A 23,560-nucleotide genomic window follows, 5' to 3' on the forward strand; every position below is an offset into this window, starting at 1 on the left:
TTGTGACTGCTGAGGCCTTGGGTCTCATAGGTCTCTGTGTTTCAGAAGGAAACCTCTCTCCTCTCTCTCTCTCTCTCTCTCTCTCTCTCTCTCTCTCTCTCTCTCTCGCAGGTGTCTCTCTCCTTGGCCTGTGCTTTGTCAATGTAGGGCCTGCTGAAGTTGGTTACAACCTCTGATTTTTGGCCCTGGTGTAATTCACCCCCTCAAATAGCTTTAGCGACTGATATCAATCAACAGCCGCTAGTGACGGACTGACAGAAAGAAGTGATTACTGTGGGGATGGTTGTCAGACAGTGTAACCTGGGGATGAGTTTAATAAAATGCTAATATTTATAGTAAGAGGCCAGCGGCAGCATGTTCCTTAGTGGCCAGGGTGGTGTTTGAGCCACACCCCTCTCCCCTATACCATCTCTACTCTGATGGCACGTAGCTGACCCCCCGAGTCTGCAGTCACATTTCACAAACAACCAGAGTGATGTTTCTGGGGAGAAAGGGAGAGAGAAGTATGCATGAGGTAAAAAATGAAAATAAAACTGAGGAAGGGAAAGGAGAGGCAAATGATAGAGAAAAAACAATCAGGACTATGGACAGGCTGGCCTGGCTCAGTGGTTGAGTGCCTACCTAGGAACCAGGAGATCACGGTTCGATTCCCAGTCAGGGCACATGCCCAGGTTGTGGGCTTGATCCCCAGTGGGGGGCATGGAGGAGGCAGCCAATCCATGATTCTCTCTCATCGTTGATGTTTCTCTCTCCCTCCCTCTCTGAAATCAATAAAAATATATTTAAAAAATAATTTTAAAAAATCAGTAGTACTATGAAGTGGAATTCTCATTTTTTTAAGGATACATAGCCTTTGGATAAATTTCTCTGTCGGCATTTCAGTGGGTTTCATAGATTGTGTGAATTTCCACAAGCAAAGTTCCCAGCCTATATTTCAAACAAGTTTGCCTTTCTCTGGTCCGAGCCCAGCCAGATTCAATTGTTGCATTTTGGGAAAACGGACAATAGATTGGGGATCCAAAAAGTGGCAGTGAATGCTGACCCTTCTCGTGTCAGCACGCAGAAAAACAGAAAAGAGTGCCTTCTGTTTGTCATTTGGTGTGTACGGGTCATTCAATATTGACGTTTTACAGGTTGTTCTTTCCTGTTTAATAAACAGTAAAGGCTGCACAACTTCACCTCATTGAAAGGGGTGTGTTTCCTGTTAATGTTTATGATCAGGATCCCTATGATTTCTTTTTTTAAAAATTATTTCCGCTACATTGGCGTGTCCCTTTAAGTCCAAAAGCAGTATCTTTATAGCTCCCATCCAGAGGCGAGCTATTTACTATAAACCAAAGGAATAAACCTAAAAACGCGTGTGCCTAGGACCCAAAGAGACTTCAGCAATACACAAAACAATCATTTTGGCTGCCTGGTTATGAGCGATAAGAAGTTTTTTTTGTTTGAGAGGGTTGCGAGATTAAATTAGTTAAGGTCCTTAAACAACAGGCTCTTCTAAGATCAATCTGCCCATTTGGCCAGTTGTAACAATTAAATCGAATCAATGCCACCATGGTACTGATTGTTCAGAAACTAGCCACTCATCCGGTTGCAAGGGGGAATGGGGTGGTGGTGGTGGTGGATTTATAGCCATTAAGTCCGTGACAGCCTCAATCGCGCCACCTGGAGGACAACAGTGGTATGACTTCCAACTCCCCGTTCAGAGCAAATCAGCATGCTCCCTCACTCTTCTCATCACAGCTTAGTCAACAGGCTCGCAATGTCATTTTGTGGTAAAAACCTTCCTTCAAACTGTGGTGAATAGTTTCGCCTCAAGCATATACTCCGTTGATTCGTTGTTGTGGTTGTTTTACCCGGAGGAAAGACACAAGCTAACAAAAATTCCCTGCACACAAAACGAAGGCTACAGATCCACGGAAAGGCCAGAAAAACGTGCATTTTTGTTTGTTTGTTTAAATTTCTTTATTGATGAAGGTATCACAAATGTGTCCTCATCCCCCCATCCCCATCCCAAACCCCTCCCCACGCATGCCCCCAGCCCCCTGTTGTCCGTGACCACTGGTTAGGCTCATAGGCATGCACACAAGTCCTTTGGTTGATCTCTCCCCTTTACCCGCATCCTACCCTACCTTCCCTCTTTGGTCCGACAGTCTGATCCATGCCTCCTTCTCTCTGGGTCTGTCCTTGTTCGTCAGTCTATGTAGTTCATCATTTTCCCTAGATGAGTGCGATCACGTGATCCTAGAAATACACTTTATAGGAACCGAAAATGAGACAAGCCATAGCGGTTATGCTGAGAGGCAAGTTTCTTTAGAAGAGAACCCAGCTCAACATCAATGGGGTTTCCTTAATGACAAAGATTTAGCTCCCTGTTATCTCATAGCCACTATCATCCTAAGCTAAAATCCAGTCTTTCTGTAATGAAGCATATTTAGAATATCTAAATGCTTCATAGCAAACTATGTCAGCACTTACACTTGCAGAAGTTATGTCCTTAAGTGACCAATAGGACGCCCGGTAGGAGTGGCTCAAAAGAGTTTAAGGAATTTGTCAAGGACACATAGATAGCTAAGACAGTCCACACCGAACTCCGCACTTCGTTCTGATCCCACCGTGATCCCTTGTCGCCTCACACGGAATACTATTTGCAAGAAAAGGTTGATATAAATAGAATTTCACTGGCGTCCCTCCCATTTGCAGAGAGGGTCAAGATGGCCTTGAACCTTGTGAGCTGAGCTTTTATCCTATATAATAAAAGTGTAATATGCTAATTAGACCGGGTGTCCTTCCGGATGACATTCCAGATGAACCTGGGGCTGCGAGGGAAGTCAGAGTCCCAGTGCCAGAGGGAAGCCAGAGGAAGGAAGGCCTACTCTTGCACGAATTTTGTGCATTTGGCCTCTAGAATTTTTAGAGCCTGGTGCTATGGTAGATGGTTGCTCAGCATCTCAGGGTGACTGCATCTGGCTGCCTCGCTGGTGTTTTGAGAGCTGACGTCAGCCCGTTGTTTATGTCCATTCCGTGGACCTACGATTGAAGTCTAGATCTGCAGGCACAAAGAGGCAACTGCCTGGTATAGCCGGAAGGGGGAGTCAACAGCTGCGGGGCCACCCACGCATGAGGGCGAGGGCACAGTGCTCAGCTGTCTCCCCATCCCGAGCCTGCCTGGCTGGTCCTGACCCCACACAAATTCGGGGCTCTTGCTTTGATGTGTACGAACCGACAGCATTAAAAATACAGGATAGCCAGAAACTGGTTTGGCTCTGTGGATAGAGCCTCGGCCTGCAGAATGAAGGGTCCCAGGTTCGATTCCGGTCAAGGGCATGTACCTTGGTTGCGGGCACATCCCCAGTGTGGGGGCATGCAAGAGGCAGCTGATGGATGTTTCTCTCTCATCGATGTTTCTAACTCTCTATCCCTCTCTCTTCCTCTCTGTAAAAAATCAATAAAATATATTTTTAAAAAATATATAGGATAGTCCAGCTGATGTTGCTCAGTGGTGGTTGAGCATCGACCTATAAACCAGAAGGCCATGGTTTGATTTCCAGTCAAGGCACATGCCTGCGTTGCGGGCTTGATCCCCAGTGTGGGGTGTGAAGGAGATAGCAGATCAATGATTCTCTCTCATCATTGATATTTCTCTCTCTGCCTTCCTCTCTGATATATATATATATATATATATATATATATATATATATATATATGAAATGCAGGATGATTCAGGGGTTAGAGAAACTGTCATTTATATGAATGTGGTTAATGCGCAACATTTTTTTTCTTTTTAAATATATTTTATCGATTTTTCACAGAGAGGAAGGGAGAGAGATAGAGAGCTAGAAACGTCAATGAGAGAGAAACATCGACCAGCTGCCTCCTGCACACCCCCTACCGGGGATGTGCCCGCAACCAAGGTACATGCCCCTGACCGGAATCGAACCTGGGACCTTTCAGTCCGCAGGCCGACGCTCTACCACTGAGCCACACCGGCTTCAGCTAATGCGCATCATTTTAAACTGGCTGTGCTAATAAAAAATAATGCCCTCTGTGCTCTGTTTTCTGTGGTCCCCCCACCCCCAAATCTGCATCCTCCATGTGTTCCAGCAAGATGTCAAGTATGTGCTGGACCATCAAGCCCTTCTGGAAGGCACTTCGTCCAAAGCAGGGGGGATTGCATTACGATTCATCACCACTCAGCATTTTGTTCACCATCCCTCGGTGCTCTCAGTACCGCCTCACTCAAACCTCCTCCCTCCTCCCAGTCTCTTCATGGACAAATTAGCACCATCAGGTTTCAGATAAGCTCCCAGGGAGAGTGGGAGAGACTCGTGTGTCCAACTGGCCCAAGCTCAGCTCCCGTGCTCCTGGGGAAGCGGGGAGAGGGCCTTTGTAGGCTCGGAGTCACGCTCTCGCCTGTTCTCAAGGTTTGCTCTTGCTGCCAATTGACCTCAAATGGTCTTCGCACTCGTCATACCTGCCCGGCTCAACAGCCTCTCCACCTGTCACTCATGTACTGCGCGGACGTGAGCATCCGTGCGGTACATGTCACTTTGACCCTAACAGGTGACTCTAGGGCAGGATGAATCCGGCTCCCCTCTGCAAAGTGTTCCCGAATAAAAATGAACGTATCATCCTGACCAGTTTGGCTCAGTGGATAGAGCATTAGTTTGCGGACTTAAGGGTCCCAGGTTCGATTCCAGTCAAGGGCATGTACCTTGGTTGTGGGCACATCCCCAGTGGGGAGTGTGCAGGAGGCAGCTGATTGATGTTTCTCTCATTGATGTTTCTAGCTCTCTATCCCTCTCCCTTCCTCTCTGTAAAAAAATCAAATATATATATATATATATATATATATATATATATATATATTTTAAATGAACGTATCAAGGGAGTACCAAATAGTCACCTACTCACAAGCCTCATTAAATTAGGACCCTTATTAATGCACAACTGGGATTCCATTATAATAGCTTATCGCAGGTTATCTTTTAACGAATATATTTTTAAAGTCATGGCAGGTAACCAATGTGTGTGAAGTTATCCCCGTTAATCAATCCCAATGGCCACACTATTTAAACTGCATAGTGAGAACTGATGGCAGGAATTTGACTTTAAAAAGGAGATAAAGTTTTTTTTTCAACTTTTTGGTTTTTAGAAGAGTAAACTATGAGACATTATTTACCAATTCTATTCAGAATTTTTGCAAAGGTTCAGTATGATGCCGGAAGAGTAATAAAAAAATAAAGCGTTATTTTTAATTCTGGGGAGAAAACAGTACTTAGGTGCTATACTAGTATATGCATATTGTTTTTCCTCCAAAATTTAGGTGTTATGCTAGTAAATACATATTTTTTTCCTCCCTACTTTACCCTATATAGTATTATTGCTTAAATAATTCTAGCAGTTCCTGAAATGGATATTCAGTTATTGCTAGATGAATGCTTTCATTTAGTTTTATTAAGAAATTTAAGTCGAGAAACGATGGTAACTAAAGTTACTCCATGTCTAAGTTAAAAATGTACAATTTCTGCCGGACTGGAGTGGTTCAGTTGGTGGGGTTCCATTTCCGGTCAGCAGGAGGTCTGCAAAGGCAATTGATTCATGTTTCTCTCTCCATTCCTCTCTCTAAACCTGTCCTTGGGTGAGGATTAAAACAATTTTCTTAATGTAGTTTGCTGTTTTAAACACTGTCTCCTCCTCAAATTTATATGTCGAAGCTCTAATCCCCAATATAATGGTATTTGGGGTGGGGCCTAATAAGGATTAGTGTCCTTATTAAAGAGACACTAAACCCTAGCTAGTTTGGGTTTGGCTCAGTGGATAGAGCGTTGGTCTTTGGACTGAAGGGTCCTGGGTTCGATTCCGACCAAGGGCATATGCTTGGGTTGCAGGCTCTATCCCTAGTAGGGAGCATGCAGGAGGCAGCTGGCCAATGATTATTCTCTCTCATCATTGATGTTTCTGTCTCTCTCTCCCTCTCCCTTCCTAAAATCAATAAAAATATTTATTTAAAAAAAAAATAGACACTGAGAAATGAGGTGCCCTCCACCCCCATTTCACTAGGGACACACATAGGTATTAACAAAAACCTCTAATAACATCAAGAACAAAAAGAAAACAATACACATAGGGAGAAAAGAAAGTTGTCCCAAGGATTCAAAGTATCTTCTGATGTATTGGGTCTCCTCCTGCCTCTTCTGCAGAAATATGTATCTCTTTGACGATTCCTTTCTGGCATCTTCTTAGGCCTCTGGATTCCCTTGGTTCCTTAGCAACAGGGTATTTCAGCTGGTCTCCCTTGCCTTCCACACTGGGACTTTTAGAGCTTCTCGTATCATTACATGTTGAGCTAGGACTTCTATACCCTGTAGTCACACGGCGGTATAATTACTCCTCCTGTCCGCCAGGCCAGCGCAGGTGGCAGGACTAGTTCGGTTGAGGGCCACTGTGTTATTAAGTATATTCACGTGTGCAAAACCGTGATTAAAAAGCCCTGGGAGGTTTTCCAGAATCCAAACACTCCCTTTTCACCCACTTGTTGTAAAAGACACTAAATGCTTTGAAGAATTTGGGACTTGCCCTCCAGTAACCTCTCGGGCTTCCCACTGAGTCACTGCAGGTGAGCCTCTGAGCTGTCTCCTGCCAATGGTTGCCAAGGTGTCCTTTTCAAGTAGAATAATACTTGGTCTAAGAGGGATTCGAGGTAAACCCAGGGCCTCAGCTCCAAGTTCAAGTGCTAAACCATCAAAATGACTGTTGTTATCCCTGGACACCGGGTGTTACCTTAGACTTGGAGATTTCCATGCTGAAGAACAATAACCAATACTACTAAACAATGCTACACAGGACACTCATCCCTCCACCCCACCCAAACCTTCAGATAAGAAAGGAAGATACAATAGCTTCTAGTGACTAGTTGCCTGGTTACTATTTTGCATTGTTCCTTGTAAACAAATGAAGAAAATAACTTTTTATTACTCTGTTACTCTAAATAGTCACCAAAGATAATATCAAGTATTGTTAAATTTAGATAAATTGGGGGTGGAGATGGAAATGCAGTTCTTTTTTATTTCCCCCCTCAGAGAACTCAAGGACGAGGTAGGAAGAGGAACTAGATGCAGAATTCCTTATCTAATCGATGTCAGAAAAATTTAAGATTCTTAGGGTAGAGGTTTGTAAACCATCCATCTAAAGGAACAGTTTCTAACATAACATGCTCATCCTTAGATTCATATTCCTATATGGTGGCATTTTGCTTAAATATTTTCTCTTAGCCTCTAACATGATGTATTTTTTTTATAGTGACAACTCAATTTTATTTTGGGATAAATTCTGAAAGGAAATCTGCAGATATTCTTTTCCTTACCTTCAGTTTGAAAATCTTGTTCAACTTTTTCTAAATCAAGCACTATACAAGTATATTCAAAAACAACATTTTAATAATGAGAAGTTATTTACCAGTTTTATTCAGAATTTTTGCAAAGGTTCAGTATGATGCAAAAAGAGTAAAAAAAAAGCATAATTTTTAATTCTGGGGAGAAAATAGTATTTAGGTGTTATTCTAGTATATACTTTTTTTTTTTCTCTCCAAAATTCACCTATGTGTTAGGTTATATGGAACTGAATATTCACCTGTGTTAAGTTACAAGGGGGTATTTAGCCCTCCTCTGTTACTACTATTTGCTCACTTTTATTTATATTACACTGACAAATGGCAGTCCTATCATTTAATAAGGCACTCAAGTTCAAAGGCTGGAACACATACAAAAATGCATCTGAGCTCTGCTGGTTTAATCACCTGATATCGTAGGTGTGCACCTTCCTTTAGGATAACAGACGCCAGGCCGTGGACTAATTTAACTCCAGTTATGCAATGCCTGCCTCGCTCACCGGGTTGAAGAATATAAACATCCCCTCTTTAGCAGAGTCTGGGGGAGGGTTTTCCTTTGGTGTTTGACAGAGCAAGTATGTACATGGGTACCCGGAGGGACCTATCTGAATTAGGGGAGATGGACAAAGGGACAGGGCCTTTTTTTTAAAAAAGGGAACAGGTCACATTTACAATTCCCCTACAAATGTAGATGTTAGGCCCAGTTTCACAGAAATTTTTGAATAATGATACAGTCTTACTTGGCATTCTCCTTTTATTTAACAGGCACTCTTGTTAGCTAACTATGACCTCACTGGTCATGAGAGAGAATTCAAGGTAACTCACAGTCTCCCTCTCTCTCTCTCTCTCTCTCTCTCTCTCTCTCTCTCTCACTGGTCATGAGAGAGAATTCAAGGTAACTCACAGTCTCCCTCTCTCTCTCTCTCTCTCTCTCTCTCTCTCTCTCACACACACACACACACACACACACACACACACACACAGAAAGTGTCACATGTGCTTCCTAAGAAATGACACGAGAGCCAAGACAGCCAAAACTTAGAATAAATCTTAAGGCATTATTTATATACAGTACTCAGCACATAAAAGTAATAGAAAAGTATAGATTTGACATGTTTGTTATATATTTGTCAGAATATCTAAAAAAAAAAATAAAATAAAAGCATCACCCCAAACCAGAAATACTATAATTTAAAATTTTACTACCTGCTTTCTCAATAACTCACCAAAAACAAACACCAACCTTTGCCCCCAAATGACAGATGCACACAGATCTGTGGGCGGGAAACATTAAGATGAGCTCATTTTCATGGTGACTATCACTGCATTTCTGGAAATGCTGATAATACAATACCTGTGGCCAACATGTAAACCAGGGATGGGGCAAACATTTCCTCTCACGAATGTTTTGAGGGAAATTTCTTTTTACAAATGCTTAAGATTATACACAGTTCGAACGCGCGACTTGAACGACGTTTAGGTGAGAAGCCCAAGTCTTCTGCTTCCTTAGACATAGCGTCCCGGAGCCAGAGGTGTTTTCTCTGGGGAAGAACAGAGCGATGTGCCGTGCCTCCCGCACACCCACTATGTGTCGGAGTCGCTTCCCCTGCCCGGACTGCTGCCATCCGGCCCGTCGCTCTCTTTGTCCCAGTCCTTCATGGACGCTCCCATCATGAAGTCGTCGCGCAGGATGCTCCATCCGGGGCGCTCTTCTCTCGCTTCGGTCTGCGGACAATCACAGGAAACAACACACTGAAAAGCCAATTTAGTTGCAGGGGGACTGAGAAAGTCCGTGCCACAAAGCACACTTCTCAGCAACAGGAGTGAAATCAAGACAAAGTAGGGATCGGCCTTATGCATATATTGTAAGCATATATGCACAAATAGCTAATAGAGCTACCTGTTAATGAAATATTTTAACCCCATAAAAGAATCATGGAAGCAAACTTTTTTTTTTTTTTGCAATAGGGAGAAAATACAGTAAGTTCTAGGTTTGGTATAAAAAAATTTCTAATCTATCTTTATTGTTGGAAGTATTGCAGATGTGCCTCTTACCCATAGACCCCTTCACTCTGATCCACCCCCCACCCCCCAAGCCTTCACCACATTACTGTCTGTGTCCCTGGGCAATGCAAATATGCATTTAAGTTCCCCAGTTAATTTCTCCCCACTCACCTCCCAAGCCCCACCTTCCCTCTCAGATGCCTCAGTCTATTCCAGGCTTTTTATGTTTCTGGATCTAGTTTGTTCATTAGATTTCACATATAAGTGAGATCATGTGATACTTGTCTTTCTCTGACTGGCTTATTTCACTTAGCGTGATATTCTCCAGGTCCCTCCATGCTGCCTGAGGGTAAGAGATCCTTCTTTTTGATTGCCAGATAGTATTCCTTGGTATAAATGTACCACAGCTTTTTATCCACTCTTCTACTGACGGGCATTTGGGTCGTTTCCAGATCTTAGCTATTGTAGATTGTGCTGCTAGGAACGTAGGGGTGCATACCTTCTTTCTGATTGGTGTTTCAGGTTTCTTAGAATATATTCCTAGAAGTGGGATCACTGGGTCAATATTTAATTTTTTGAGGAGCCGGGACCGGTTTGGCTCAGTGGATAGAGCATCGGCTTGGGGACTGAAGGGTCCTGGGTTTGATTCCGGTCAAGGGCATGTACCTTGGTTGCGGGCGTGTCCCCAGTAGGGGGTGTGCAAGAGGCAGCTGATCGATGACTCTCTCTCCTCGATGTTTCTAACTCTATCTCTCTCCCTTCCTCTCTGTACAAAATCAATAAAATATATTAAAAAAAATAATAATTTTTTGAGGAAACTCTATACTGTTCTCCACAGTGGCTGCACCAGACTGCATTCCCACCAGCAGTGCATGAGAGTTCCACATCCTCGCCAGCACTGTCCTTGGTTGATGGGAGCCGTTCTTACAGGTGTGGGTGAAACCTCATTGTCGTTTTAATCCCTCTGATGATCAGTGACTTTGAACATTTTTTTCGTATGTCTCTGGGCTATCTATATGCCCCCTTTGCAGAAGTACCTAGTTAGGTGCATAAAAGCTATCTCAAAACTGTCATTATTCGCAAATAACACGATATAGAACATAGGAAACCCTAAACGACTCTACCAAATAGCTACTAGGATCAACATCAAAATGTCTATACTACCCAAAGCAATCTAATAGATTCAGTGCAATCCCCATTACAATACCAATGGCCTATTTCACAGATCTGGAACAAACACTCCAAAAATTTATATGGAACAAATAAACAAACAAACAAATAAATAAATAAATAAAAATCCTTAAATAGCTGCAACAGTCTTGAAAAAGAACAACAAAGTTGGAGCGATCACAATCCCAGATATAATATCAATTTTTAAAATCTTTTGACAAAAATAATCTTATACTATTATTTCAAGTTCACTGATAATTTATTAGAAGACTTCAGGCAAATTATTTAGACTAATAGAAGTGTAACAAAGACTTTTAAGCCAAAGTAAAGGAGAGAAAAGGAAACTAACTGAGCTAGGTTTTCACAGATTCTCTCTCATTTAATAGTTGATAAAAATGAGAAACAAATCGTCTTTATTTGGGTTACGTATGATCTCATTGTCTGACCTAATCATGTAATAAAAAGGCCTAGTCACGTGCTAAAATGACAAATAAGTGAGCAGGCAATAAGCAGAGGTAGTCCATTTGATTTGTTTCTTCCTAGGATTTATGTAAAACTAGACATAGCTGAGCCAGAAGACAGCCTCTCCTTTCGTGGTACAACAGCGCCACCGTGTGGTAGTAACTGAGACAGTCTCTGCAGAACTCCAGGCTCTGGAATTTCTTTCCCTCACTCCACAAATACTGAGAGAGCTGAGTCTGTGTCTAGGCTGTGTTCAAAACAGAGCCCCCGTCTTCATGGAGCTAAGAGTCGAGGCTTTCCTAGTTATTCCATCCACAGAAACACACAGTGCCGGACAAACCATTTCTATGCCTATCCACGGCAGAGTGTAATTTATAAATTTGCCATAGAAAGAGATCAAAGGTTAATAACTAATAATGAAACAGAACCATCGTAACCGTGTAATTGGAACGGAAGCTACGCGAATGTGCTCTCTCTCAACGTGTCACTGTCCTGTACGCACCCTCTTCTTGACGGGATAGGACACAAGGCCCACGTGATGAGATAAAGGGACATGGATTTTCCCAGTTAATATCTTGGGGCTCCCGTTACCCTGGGTAATTACTAAAACCATGGGAAGTGAAGCCATGAATAAGGGGGTGGTAGGCACTACAGCAGTTGAGAGAGAGAGAGAGAGAGAGAGAGAGAGAGAGAGAGAGAGAGAGAGAGACATCAATGGGCCAAAGTTCCTTAATGGAAATGTCAAGATCAATGGTCTGACGTTCCTTGTCTAGAAAGACAATGATATTGTACCCGCATATGGCAGGCAGGAAGGGCCACAGCAGGGTAAAGTCAAGCCCCCGGGCTTGGCCAACCGGAAGGAAGAGTGACAGTGAAGCCAGGCTCCTGGAGGTGTTCGCCCATCACTTGCTCCCCCAGTGCGGTCCCCAGGCCAGACAAGGGCACCCTCATCACAGTAGGAATCCTTTCTCCCGGGGTCCCTTCCTGCTGAGCCGGGAACCCGGGCAGAGCACAGCCATGGCCTTGTAAACCCTCCGGAGGCCACGATGGAGCGGAAGCTGGGCCCCAGTAAGACACGGCCAACCGTGCTACAGGGGGCAGCCTGCAGGGCCACGCCCCGTGCCCACGGCAGCTGATCGGTGGTGAGGTTGATTAGATGCAAAGACCTAATGAAAACCACGTGAGGCAGGGAAACCAAATATCCCCCCGCCCTCCTCGGCCTGGCTCTCTACAGATATGTCACCGAGATCACACAGAAGCGTCTGCGTGGATCTGGGAGATGAAGACAACCCTGAGAAGTGTTCATCAGCTTCCACTGCAAGGTTCACACCCCCGCGGGCAGATTCCGCCCAGAAGACGGGAGCCGAGGCTCGGGGATTCCTCATTGGTCTGACACCGAAAGATGCAGAGCTTAACCACACGCCGGTTCTGAAGGGGAAAATCAAAGCCGAACCCTAAAGACAATAAACAGCACAATCCAGCTGCACTTCGCAATCAGCAATACTTGATTTCTTGGCTTTCACCAAGGATGTTGCACTTTTACTTTAATTTAGCTCCACCTAAACTTAAAAAGGTTCGGAACGCTGGCTAAATGTATCTGAAGACATTAGTTGTTGCAGTCTTATAGGGTAAGCTCTTTGCAACTGTTAGTAATCGCCCTGACGACGACTGACACCCACTTGAAAATTCTGCCTGTGACATGAGGGTCCGGGAGGACCTATTTGCAAAGATGGGAACACAGACAGCACGCACCGCCACTGAGAAACCCCTCTCCTGGGCAAGTAAAATCTTCTAAGTCCTCGTTAGCTCACCCCTTGCTTGGAATGGGGAGGGCTCTAGGCCCCCCAGATCTAGTTTTATATGTTGTGAGAATTATATATTACCAGGCCAAACACACCTAACACGAGAGAAGCGCTCCAAATCTAAACACGAGGTATTAAATTAGAGAATTCTGGGGTTAGCCAGTCATCCGAAGCAGTCAGCTCTCTTTCACATTGATTCCCATCCCAGCTTCATCTCCGACTACCATCTATTAGGAAAGATCAGAACGACATGTAAAGAACTCATGCTCGGGTCACGTGTTTGCTGTGTGCTGACATGTGTTTGCTGTGTGCTGAGCATGGCTCACTTCCGGGGCCCTCACGGCGTCTCCGAGGTGGCTGTACCACTAGAGTGATGACCTGAGAATGCGTAGGAGGCAGATGTGGGTGAGTGACCCAAAGGGCAGGCCAGGTGTCTGCACCCAGGCCACCTGGTCCTACAGCCCAGCACCTGTGCCACTGTGTAGCATGCACGGCACACGCCCATCAACATTCTCCACTGCCCACGCCTCAACATTAGTATTTTTTGAGTAGGCAGCAGTAAAATACTCCTTTCAATTTTAAACGTGCACCACAGCCTGACCAGCACGGCTCAGCAGCTATGAACCAGGAGGTCACGGTTCGATTCCTGGTCAGGGTACATGTCCAATTGAGGGCTCCATCCCATTAGGGGGCGTGCAGGAGGCAGCTGGTTAGTGATCCTGGTCATGGATGTTTCTATCCTTGTCTCCCTCTGCCTCCCTCTCCGAAATCAGTACAAAATTTGTATTTTAAAAAATGCATCCCACGTGCAAACATGTGGACAGTCTATTTTGCAGAGAGAACAGTGCCTCAGAGAAGGTCAGCAGGTGCACGCACACCATTACCGTTATCCTAACGGTCACTAAGAGTCTCTACAGCGCTCTGGGATGGTTCTAAGTCCTCCCTCTACCCACACCCTGAGCCAAATGCTGTAGGTCCCACCCTGCCCCACAGGTTCACACCACTCACACCAGACACAGCCGAGAAGCAGCTATGGCAACCAGCATGCCTCGAAGGCCAGCACAATGGGAAACTGGCTTTCTCGCGTTCCCATAGACAGAATGCAATGCTCGCTCTCACCGCGAACTCGGAGTCTCCCTTTTGTCTAAACTCTAATCTATTTAGGCATGAGCAGTAAACAAACATGAAGCTGGATTATTTACAAAGTTGGGATTCCTGGCATTCCTGCGAGAGCAGCTTTATGTGAAGGCAGCAGCGGCTGGCATGCGAGGCAGGGGCAACCTGAGGACAGCATCCCTCTGCCCGCTGCCTCTCTGCCCCGCTCCGTGCCTTCCACACACACACACACACACACACACCCCGTGAAGAGGAAGACCCACAACTAATGGGACCGCCTTGGGGTCACCCTGAGGCGCCCCTCCACTCCTAGAGTCCTGCTTGGGAGCAGACACTCAGCCAGGCCATGGAGCAGAGGAGTGGCCACTTTATTTATTTATTATTATTTTTAAAATATTTTTTATTGATTTTGTACAGAGAGGAAGGGAGAGAGATAGAGAGTTAGAAACATCGATGAGAGAGAGTCATCGATCAGCTGCCTCTTGCACATTCCCTACTGGGGATATGCCCGCAACCAAGGTACATGCCTCCGACCCGAATCGAACCCAGGTCCCTTCAGTCCCCAAGCCGACGCTCTATCCATTGAGCCAAACCGGTTTTGGCAGGAGTGGCCACTTTAAAAGCAGATGGCAACTGGAGCTGAGCTCTCGTTACTGAGACACCAAGGAGCCCGCAGGTCACAGCATCCCCACCACTGAGAGCAGCTCTGACGGGGCACCTGGCTGCCATGGATGAGAAACGTATGCGGACAGAGCCCCTGAACTCGCTTCTGCTGGACAGTTTTCACAAAAGCGGGAAAATAAATAGTAAATACCCAGTCTCTCCCAGTACCTGTTTTAACCAAGGGATTTTTACTGAAATCAATCAATCAGCCGAAACCGGTTTGGCTCAATGGATAGAGCGTCGGCTTGGGGACTGGAAGGTCCCGGGTTCGATTCCGGTCAAGGGCATGTACCTTGGTTGCAGGGATATCCCCAGTAGGGGGTGTGCAAGAGGCAGCTGATCGATGACTCTCTCTCATCGATGTTTTTAACTATCTCTCTCCCTTCCTCTCTGTACAAAATCAATAAAATATATTTAAAAAAAAGAAAAGAAAAAGAAATCAATCAATCAATCACTGAAGAAACCCTTCCCAACAGAAACTACTAGCACTTTCCTGTCCTGCAAATCTCCCAGCGTGGTTTCCTGAGAACAAAACAGAAGCTGACAGCGACGTGCTGGCCAGTTCAAATCAATGAAAGCCTTGCACAGTGCCTGTGATCCGAGACGTAACACAGAGTCAGTGCTTTCCTATCTGCAGCCAATAAATTGGGGCTCCTTCGAGGAATCTACGGGCTGAACGCTGGAGCCCCACACTGTGCCTACAATCTGCTTCCAGAAGGCTGGCAGCGAGTTCCCCGCCCTGTGTAGGCAGCAGATGGTAGGGTTCTTCTCTGGAAAACGCCCAGTGTAAAAGCTGGGAGCCTGAGGCCCTGAACTTTGTATAAAAGCCCTCACCTGTTTGGCCTGCGAGCTCTTTCCGGTCGAAGCTTTCTCGCTGGCACTTCCGTCCATGCCCCGCAGAACGCTGATGAAGTCTTTCTTGGAAATGGTTGACATCAACTTTGCTCGCTTCCTGATGGAGCTTCCGGCTTCCTTCACCTTCTCGTCCACGTTCTTCTGATGCTTCTGGACGGCGTTGAACAACTGCACCACACCCCTGGGGACCACGCCAGCAGAACAAGGTAGTTAACAGTGATTATTCTAGACCAGCAGCCGCCAACCTCTCAGATCTCAGTGGTCCAGGATCACCGGTTGGCGACTGCTGACATAGATTACAAACTCCGAGGGTAGAAACAGTGTGTTTTCTCTGCTTAGGAGAGAGGCAAGCTTTGAGTAGGCAAGCAAATGAAAACAGCTGACTGGTTAGATACTTCTGGAAAGTGATCGTGCATTTCAACGAACGAATGGAAGTCTAGGAACGCATTCACAGGATGAATATACGTGGATGGATGTGTGATCTGTTTTGTTTCGGCTCTGGTCTTTCTCTATCAACTTTTATGCGATCAGAACTAAGAATTACTTTTAACACCTGCACCTATTTCTCGGAGCGGGGTTATATACAGCTGGGGCTCTGCAGTGAATAGGAGCAGATGTCCTGGGTCTTACTATACGATTTGCAATTCTCAGGATATGAAACTAATTTTAAAATCCAATTTTAAAAAATATTCGAAGACTTAGTATGAAAAAGCATTTTAGAATCTCATTAATAATTGTTTTGTTTTGGTAACAAGTTGCATTAGTAATCATTAGAAGGTACTGGGTAAAATCCACGTTTTTAAAAAAATATATTTTATTGATTTTATACAGAGAGGAAGGGAGCAAAACCGGTCTCGGCTAAAATCAACATGTTATTGAACTTAATTTCACCTCTTTTACTCATTCGGACAAACCTACATTACGTTGTGTGGCTCCCATTCCGTTTGCACCGGGCAGCACTGATTTAGACCATTAACATCCCTCCCGGCTCTAAGATCCTATAACCTGCTCGTTTCCTGCTCAGAGGATCCCAGGGAGAGGCGGTCCGCCCCGGGCCTGACCGTCCTGCACGCTCGTGCTGCGTTTTTCAGGAATCCGGGCCCTAATTGCTCCTCACCCAGAACACTTCTCAGGGTTGTGTTTGCAGCACGAAACCTTGAGGAATGAGGTAATGTCTCCCCCAGACAAAGAGCAGGCCTGTTCCCGTTCACCGTAAAAGCAGTGGCGTTCCCCGCACTGCGTTCCCCTCCTGTAACGTGAACCGCCGAGGGCACCTGTGCCAGCCCTGGGGCCGGGGGCAGCCAGTGGGAAGGAGACGCTGGGCTACCACCTCTGTGAGTCATGGAGTCCCATGTCTCTGACCCAGAATGCTTTTGCCTCCTGTCAGCATCCAAGAAACTAACAGGCGAGTTTAGGCTGTAAACAGGGCAAAATCCCATCCCTTCACAGCAGGGCAGGGACCAAGGTGAAGAACGTGAGGTGCCTAGGACATAAAACTAAAGAGGCTGCCAAAACCGGTTTGGCTCAGTGGATAGAGCATCGGCCTGCGGACTGAAGGGTCCTGGGCTCGATTCCGGTCAAGGGCACATACCTTGGTTGCGGGCACATACCCAGTAGGGGGTGTGCAAGAGGCAGCTGATCGATGATTCTCTCTCATCGATGTTTCTAACTCTCCCTCTCCCTTCCTCTCTGTTAATAAATAATTAAATATATATATATGCAGAATAAAAGGGAAGCATGAAGCTGCTATAATGTGAAACTCACCATGCCATAAATGTAACGCAAGATAACAAAAATCGCCAGTGCCACAAATTTAGACACTTTAGCTAAGTGAGGGTTCTGATGACAGTTCTCTCGACTATAAAAACAAGACGATGTGAAGTAGGGTTGTGCTGAACGTGTACACTTGGCACATTGTACTCCTTCCCGAGAGACCCTCGGCCTATGGTTGAACTCAGGGCAGGCAGGCTGGCTGCCCCACGGCCCCTGGAGTGGGAAGGGCGGGGTGCTGAGGACTGCCTCACCTGGTGGCGATCCTCTGCAGGTTCCTCTCGGTGTCTTTGTCTGTGACCACGTCTGGCTTGACCCTGCACATCATTTCCCACTCCCGCTTCTTATCGAGCTGCGGGACGGACAAGGTTACGAGAGAACATGAGGCAGTTTAGAAACACTGGCACTTTAAGGGTTCCGCACGGGGAGCCTGTGGCATGTGAGAGGCACCGGGTGGCCAGAGGGGCCTGGAGGGCCGCCAGCTCACGGAGCCTGGGACCAGGCAGGTGTGGAAACCACAGTCCTGATCCGCCGTCACAGATGAGACCCCAGGCCCCCCTCCTATAGCCACAGATTAAACGCTGTGGCTTTTTCAGTAGACAGAAAGATGAAGGCTTTCTATCAGCTTTTAAACAGACAGCATCATCTCCAGATGTAGCCTATTCACACAGTGGCTGTTTGCCTTTTCATGAAGCATTGAAATTCACCTCTTTCAGGGCACATCTGACCACCGTCCTTGCCACATATGGCAACCTGATCACAAATCACAGCGCACGGATTCTTTCCCATCAAGCAGAAGCAGAAGAGGGTCCGGAAATAAGAAAACCCCCACCAGATAAAATAATCTAATTCCAAACCACCTCTCCAGACTCCCTTTACTGAGCAGATTGCATTCATGGTGATCTGGCCGCGAAATAGTCTGCTTTCAGAATTGCAACCAATCCCTATCAGAGACATCACGGATCTTTATTATAAAATAGGTTTTGGCAAAAAAAGCAACTAATAGGATGATTATAGGATGATTAATCCCGCACCTAATGGACAGCTAAATGGAATAAAAAGACAGGGGTCATAGCCACATGGGTGATTACTTGACTGTAGAAGGATAAACTTCCCTGGAGTTTATATCTCTATTGCTTTCCAGGTGATTGAAAAGTAAACATACTCCACAGAGTAGCTTAGAGGAGGATTATAAACAGAACCTTGGTTATCCACCCCCACACACAAAAAGTCCAAGGCTGGAATGTTAATTGAACAAACAGTGCAGGGAGAAGGCGGCACAGATAAGGCCTAAGCACCAGGCAGACACACAATCTTATCTACAGAGCAGCCGGACAGACATACCTGCTTTCTCTTCTCCAGTCTCTCCTGCTTTAACTTCTCCTTTTCCTTTTCCAGCTCCTTGTTTTTGACCAGGATGGTGGGTTTGCTCTTAGGGGTTTTCTTGTTCAGGATTTTAGCCATGGCGTCGGCCCAGCCCGAGCTGGTCCCCGCCTCGGCTCCCGCCGCATGTTCACTGTCATCGTCACAGGGTTCAAGCTCATCTTCGTTGTCAGCCTCTGCTGCTTCGTCATCGGAAGAGAAGTGAGCCTTCTGTGACGCACACCTTCGGGTAGAACCTACGAGAAGAAACAGAGTAGACTCTGATGCCGGAGGCAGAGGTGGCCCTGTGACGTTCTCCATCCGTCCCCATTCTCTGGGACAGTGACAGGAACACAGCTGCAGGGACAGTGGGGAGCAGTGGCAGTGGGACTCTGATCTGGCCCAGCCCTGCTGACAGGGGAGGCTGTAGGATCACAGGACCCAGGCCCCAGGCAGCAAAAAACAAACAAACAAACAAACAAAAACACAAAACCCCAAAACCAATCCCCTCTCCCCCCTAAAAAAATCCAATCCCAGAAGTGGAATTGCTGGGTTATAAGGCAGCTCCATTTTTAATTTTTTTAAAAATATATTTTATTGATTTTTCACAGAGAGGAAGGGAGAGGGATAGAGAGCTAGAAACATCGATGAGAGAGATACATCGACCAGCTGCCTCCTGCACACCCCCTACTGGGGATATGCCCGCAACCAAGGTACATGCCCTTGACCGGAATCGAACCTGGGACCTTTCAGTCCGCAGACCGACGCTATATCCACTGAGCAAACCTGTTTTGGCTCCATTTTTAATTTTTTGAGGTAACTCCATACCGCTTTCCACAGTAGCCATACCTATTTGCATGTGGAATCTAATGAACAAAATAAACTATCAAACAAAACAGAAACACTCATAGATAGAAAACAGACTGACAGCTGTCAGAGGGGAGGAGGGTTGTGGGCCTGAGTGAAAAAGATGAAGGGATTAAGACCTAAAAACTAGGCAGACACAGAAAAAAACAAAAACATAAAACTCACGGTCACAGACCACAGCAGTGGGAATCAATGGTGACAGGAGACCTGGGGTAAGGAACACACAATGCAACACACAAAATGATGTATTATAGAACTGTACATCTGAAATCTGTATAATTTTATTAACCCATGTCACCCCAATAAACTCAATTAAAATTTGTTTAAAAGAGAGATGATGGAAAGACTTGACCTTTTAGCTGGTCATTATAATACTCCTAATGCTGGTATTACTTTTGCACAATAACTTTATTTTTGAAGTGCTGAGAATTCATGAAATGAAAAGGATTCGTAAAAACTAAATATTTAATATAGTTCAAAAAATTTGTAACACATTAGAAAACAGCCAATAAAAACATAGTAAGCATTTATCTGAATGTAAGGAACAGGATGGCTTAAATGTTTATCAGTGAAGAATACTGGATGATGAGAAGCAGAAATCTTGATCAGTTCCTCCTGATAAAACATCAAAACTACAACACTGACATCTAGTGTTTTGTCCTGATGAATTCTCACACAAATCTCACAGCAAGTCTCACGTTTTTTCAGCTGCAATGTCAAGGCAGCCAAAGGCTTTGTGATTGTGTAAGCCACTCCGACTCTCCCCTTCTAAATTGACTATTTTCTTTGGTGTGTTTCTTCCCCAGCTGGACTATCATAACACTCACATATGGGAACACGATAAACCTGCGAAAAGTTTTCTAACACCATTTTATAAACCAGCACTCACCCCAATTAAAAAAAAAAAAATCCAGAAGAAGTCACTGATGTCATAGTTTTTTTTATTGTATTATTTTTTAAAAAGCAGCTGTAAGCTCAGAAGATTTAAGCCAAGCACTCAAGGCCGAGGGGCATGTTGATTTTTATAGAAGTAAATGAAAAATGCCAATGCAATGAGGTCTTCCAGCCACTAAAACACAGGGCCTACTCCTAGGACACCAAAGATAATCACCATGCAGATCAGAAAGCACAACTGGTTCTTAAAAGTATAATGTATCACATACAGATGTGACTTTTTAAAATTTTAAGCTAAGTGATCTTTATTTTATTTTTCAAAAATTCTTTATTGTTTAAAGTATTACATATATCTCCTCTTCCCCCACCCCCCCAACACACACACTGACCTCTCCCCAGTCACTCCCATCCCCTCAAATAAGTGATCTTTAATAGCAGAAGGTAAGTGGCTATATCCACGGGTCTCAGTGAACTTTTTTTTATAGCCAAAAGAGTTCTCTGAAGTCCTGTGTGTTATTTTAAACATTAACTCTAACCTTGAAATTTATTTTAAAACTGGAAATAAGGAAGGACCGGAGAACGCTATGAGAATCACAGGAAGAGGTGATCCGCCATGGGCCTGACCGTCCTGCACACTTTTGTTGGGTTTTTCGAGAACTTGGAACAATAACCAAGGGTTCCAAGTATTTCTGCATTCATGGGAAGGTTCTGTTATCAGAGCTGCCCAGCAGCCACCACCCTCAAAAGCCTCCTGCGGGCTTCAAACCTGGAGTTTTACATTTTATTTCATTTTAATTAGTGGCTAGCATGTAGGGCAGGGCAATAGACACTGGCATTTCTCATCTCCTCTGCCTTTCCCCCAAACTTCCAGCTCCCTTCCAAACTTGCCATCTGTCCCTGACCCCCGGGTATGGCCACAGGCCAGGGGCTAAGTGAGCCACTGACTTCGCCTCTGGAACGGGGACCAAGTTTTAAGCAGCCTCCCCGCCCCTCGATATTAGTGGAGGATGAGGAAGGAAGGGGAAACAGAAAAGCTCTCCATCTAAGTTTCTCTCCCTAAAGGAACCGCACGCCTTGGAGGGGAAATACGATCGGTTAACCAAAGGCAAAAATGTGTGACATGTTCTTTTAAAAGACAGACAACGAAAAAAGAGTGACTGCCCTGACCGGTTTGGCTCAGTGGATAGAGCATCAGTCTGCTGACTGAAGGGTCCCAGGTTCGATTCCAGTCAAGGGCATGTACCTTGGTTGCGGGCACATCCCCAGTAGGGGGTGTGCAGGAGGCAGCTGATCGATGTTTCTAACCTTCTATCCCTCTCCCTTCCTCTCTGTAAAAAAAATCAAATATATATATATAAGAGTGATTGTTTGAGGGTATCTTCTACAAAGCTGACATGCAAAAAAAATTTTTTAAAGGGCAGAGCAAGGATTTGAACGACAAGAGAAGGGAGGAGGCCAAAAAAGTCAGATTCCGCAAGCCGGGCCAATGCAGAGGCAGGGTCACTGCGTGCAGAACCAAACCCATCCCGATCGAAGCCAATGCTGTGCATGAACGTGGGAACTGCTATTGTAAAAGCCATCACTGTCATCCCGGGCAGAAGAAGCCAGAAGTTTACAGGAAGCCACGCGGCGATGAAGCTCGGGCGGCTCGGGGCAGAGGCACCGCACCCCCGGCTCCCCGCAAACTCGGCCCGGCCTTTCCTCCGATCGGCCATGCGGCACGTTACCTCCCATGTCGGCAGCGTCTCGGTCCTCCTCTTCCGGCTCCGATGCCGCCGCCTTGGCTAGCATTTTCATCTTCTTCTTCCTCTTGAGGGCATTTTTCAGCTTCTTCCCCGCACTCCCACGTGAGTCCCGTACGGCCGCCGCCATGTTTGTTTTCCTCACCGGAAGTGTCGCGCCGGAGCTGCACCGGGTGGGGGACGCGAGGAACGTGGGCCTCGAGTTCCGGCGACAAAGGTTCCGGGGCGGGGCCAACCAGCCTGGAGGTCGAGGGCAGCTGCCTCAGGCTTGGGTGGCAGAGAAAGGCCTGGCTTCCAATTGCAAAACGGATAATATTATAGAATCTCGCTTTCTCCCTTCGTCCCGCGTGATAAGGGGATTCCGTTTCACTTTTCTGCTCCGCGTCCGACTGCCCAGTGCAGACCCTCCGCGGGGTGCTTCTCCTTTCTCCCTCCGGGCCAGCTTCTCCCTAAGGTGAGCTAGTCACCTGCTGTTGGCAGCCTCAAGCTCCCTCCAAACAGCTGCCACCACCAAGCCCTAATTTCCCCCCTAAAATTGTTGGCTCCTTGAGACTAGGGGCCATATTTCAATCACCAGTTTATCCCCCATGGCCAGCAATGGGGCCTGGCCCGGATTAGGGGCTCCCCAAACTATTTTTGGAAGGAAGAAAGGTTAGAATGAACGAGTGAAGGACAGAATACATTTATTGGTAAGGTTAATGAGTCAGAGGGATAGGATAACAAACCCTTGCATCGTGTTTTAAATAAGCCAGGTTAATCTAAAGACTAAGCTTTCAGTTTTACAGGTAGAGAGTTTCTCTTTTCTTTTTTAATATATTTTTATTGATTTTTTTACAGAGAGGAAGAGAGAGGGATAGAGAATTAGAAACATCAAAGTTTCTTTTTTTAATATATTTTATTGATATTTTACAGGAAGGGAGAAGGATAGATAGAAACATTGATGAGAGAGAAACATGCATCAGCTGCCTCTTGCACGCCCCCTACTGGGAATGTGCCCGCAAGCAAGGTACATGCCCTGGACCAGAATCAAACCTGGGACCTTTCATTCCACAGGCCCATGCTCTATCCACTGAGCCACACTGGTTTAGGCAAGAGAGTTTCTTGGTTTTAATATTCACACTTTTCTAAAGGAGTGGAACTTCTCAAGTGGACACATTCCAATTGATTATATGAGAAACACACATACACACACGTACAACCCCCACGCTCCATGCATTTGCAAACAAAATCGTGTGCAGGAAAAAAAGTTTCATTCCAGATGCAATTGGCACCTGATCCAATCCCAGCCTAAACCTTCTGAAAAGTGGAAATGTTGGCAGCAAAAGGGGTGCAGCTCAAGAGCGGGCCGAGGAGGACATGGCCAGTGCCCAGCAGCCATGCTGCTCGGTGTAAACCTTTCCTGCTGTGGCATGTTGGCCTTGAACCTGCATCCTGCTGAGTTTCCCATGTAGCCCTTGTTTTTG

At 45.6% G+C, this 23,560-nt stretch overlaps 1 protein-coding gene and 1 long non-coding RNA gene across 2 annotated transcripts in view; one reads left to right on the forward strand and one right to left on the reverse strand.

The window, feature by feature from the left end:
• LOC311614271 overlaps window positions 1-22,069 on the forward strand; it is a 409,943-nt gene extending 387,874 nt beyond the window's left edge. Inside the window, exon 7 of the long non-coding RNA XR_014793611.1 lies at window positions 21,772-22,069. This is a non-coding gene — a long non-coding RNA (uncharacterized lncRNA). The remainder of the gene's footprint in view (window positions 1-21,771) is intronic.
• RRP15 (ribosomal RNA processing 15 homolog) lies at window positions 8,424-22,253 on the reverse strand. The gene is made up of 5 exons (XM_084868959.1): window positions 22,083-22,253; window positions 18,577-18,851; window positions 17,487-17,584; window positions 15,442-15,643; window positions 8,424-9,115 (listed from the first exon to the last, which is right to left on the reverse strand). The coding sequence occupies exons 1-5, from the start codon at window positions 22,225-22,227 to the stop codon at window positions 8,975-8,977; spliced, it is 861 nt and encodes a 286-aa protein (XP_084725085.1). The 5' UTR covers window positions 22,228-22,253; the 3' UTR covers window positions 8,424-8,974.
• Between the last annotated feature and the right edge of the window lie 1,307 nt (window positions 22,254-23,560).

Source organism: Pipistrellus hanaki, assembly GCF_964339955.1.
Source record: "Pipistrellus hanaki genome assembly, chromosome: 20".
Classification (NCBI taxonomy): domain Eukaryota; kingdom Metazoa; phylum Chordata; class Mammalia; order Chiroptera; family Vespertilionidae; genus Pipistrellus; species Pipistrellus hanaki.

What these genes read in the sequence shown, in the direction of transcription:
- RRP15 (XM_084868959.1), bottom strand. Translation starts at nt 22,227, where the DNA reads ATGGCGGCGGCCGTACGGGACTCACGTGGGAGTGCGGGGAAGAAGCTG. An exon ending in GACTGGAGAAGAGAAAGCAG is followed by an intron (nt 17,585 to 18,576) that starts GTATGTCTGTCC and finishes TCCGTCCCGCAG; the next exon opens with CTCGATAAGAAGCGGGAGTG. An exon ending in CTGCAGAGGATCGCCACCAG is followed by an intron (nt 15,644 to 17,486) that starts GTGAGGCAGTCC and finishes CGTGGTCCCCAG; the next exon opens with GGGTGTGGTGCAGTTGTTCA.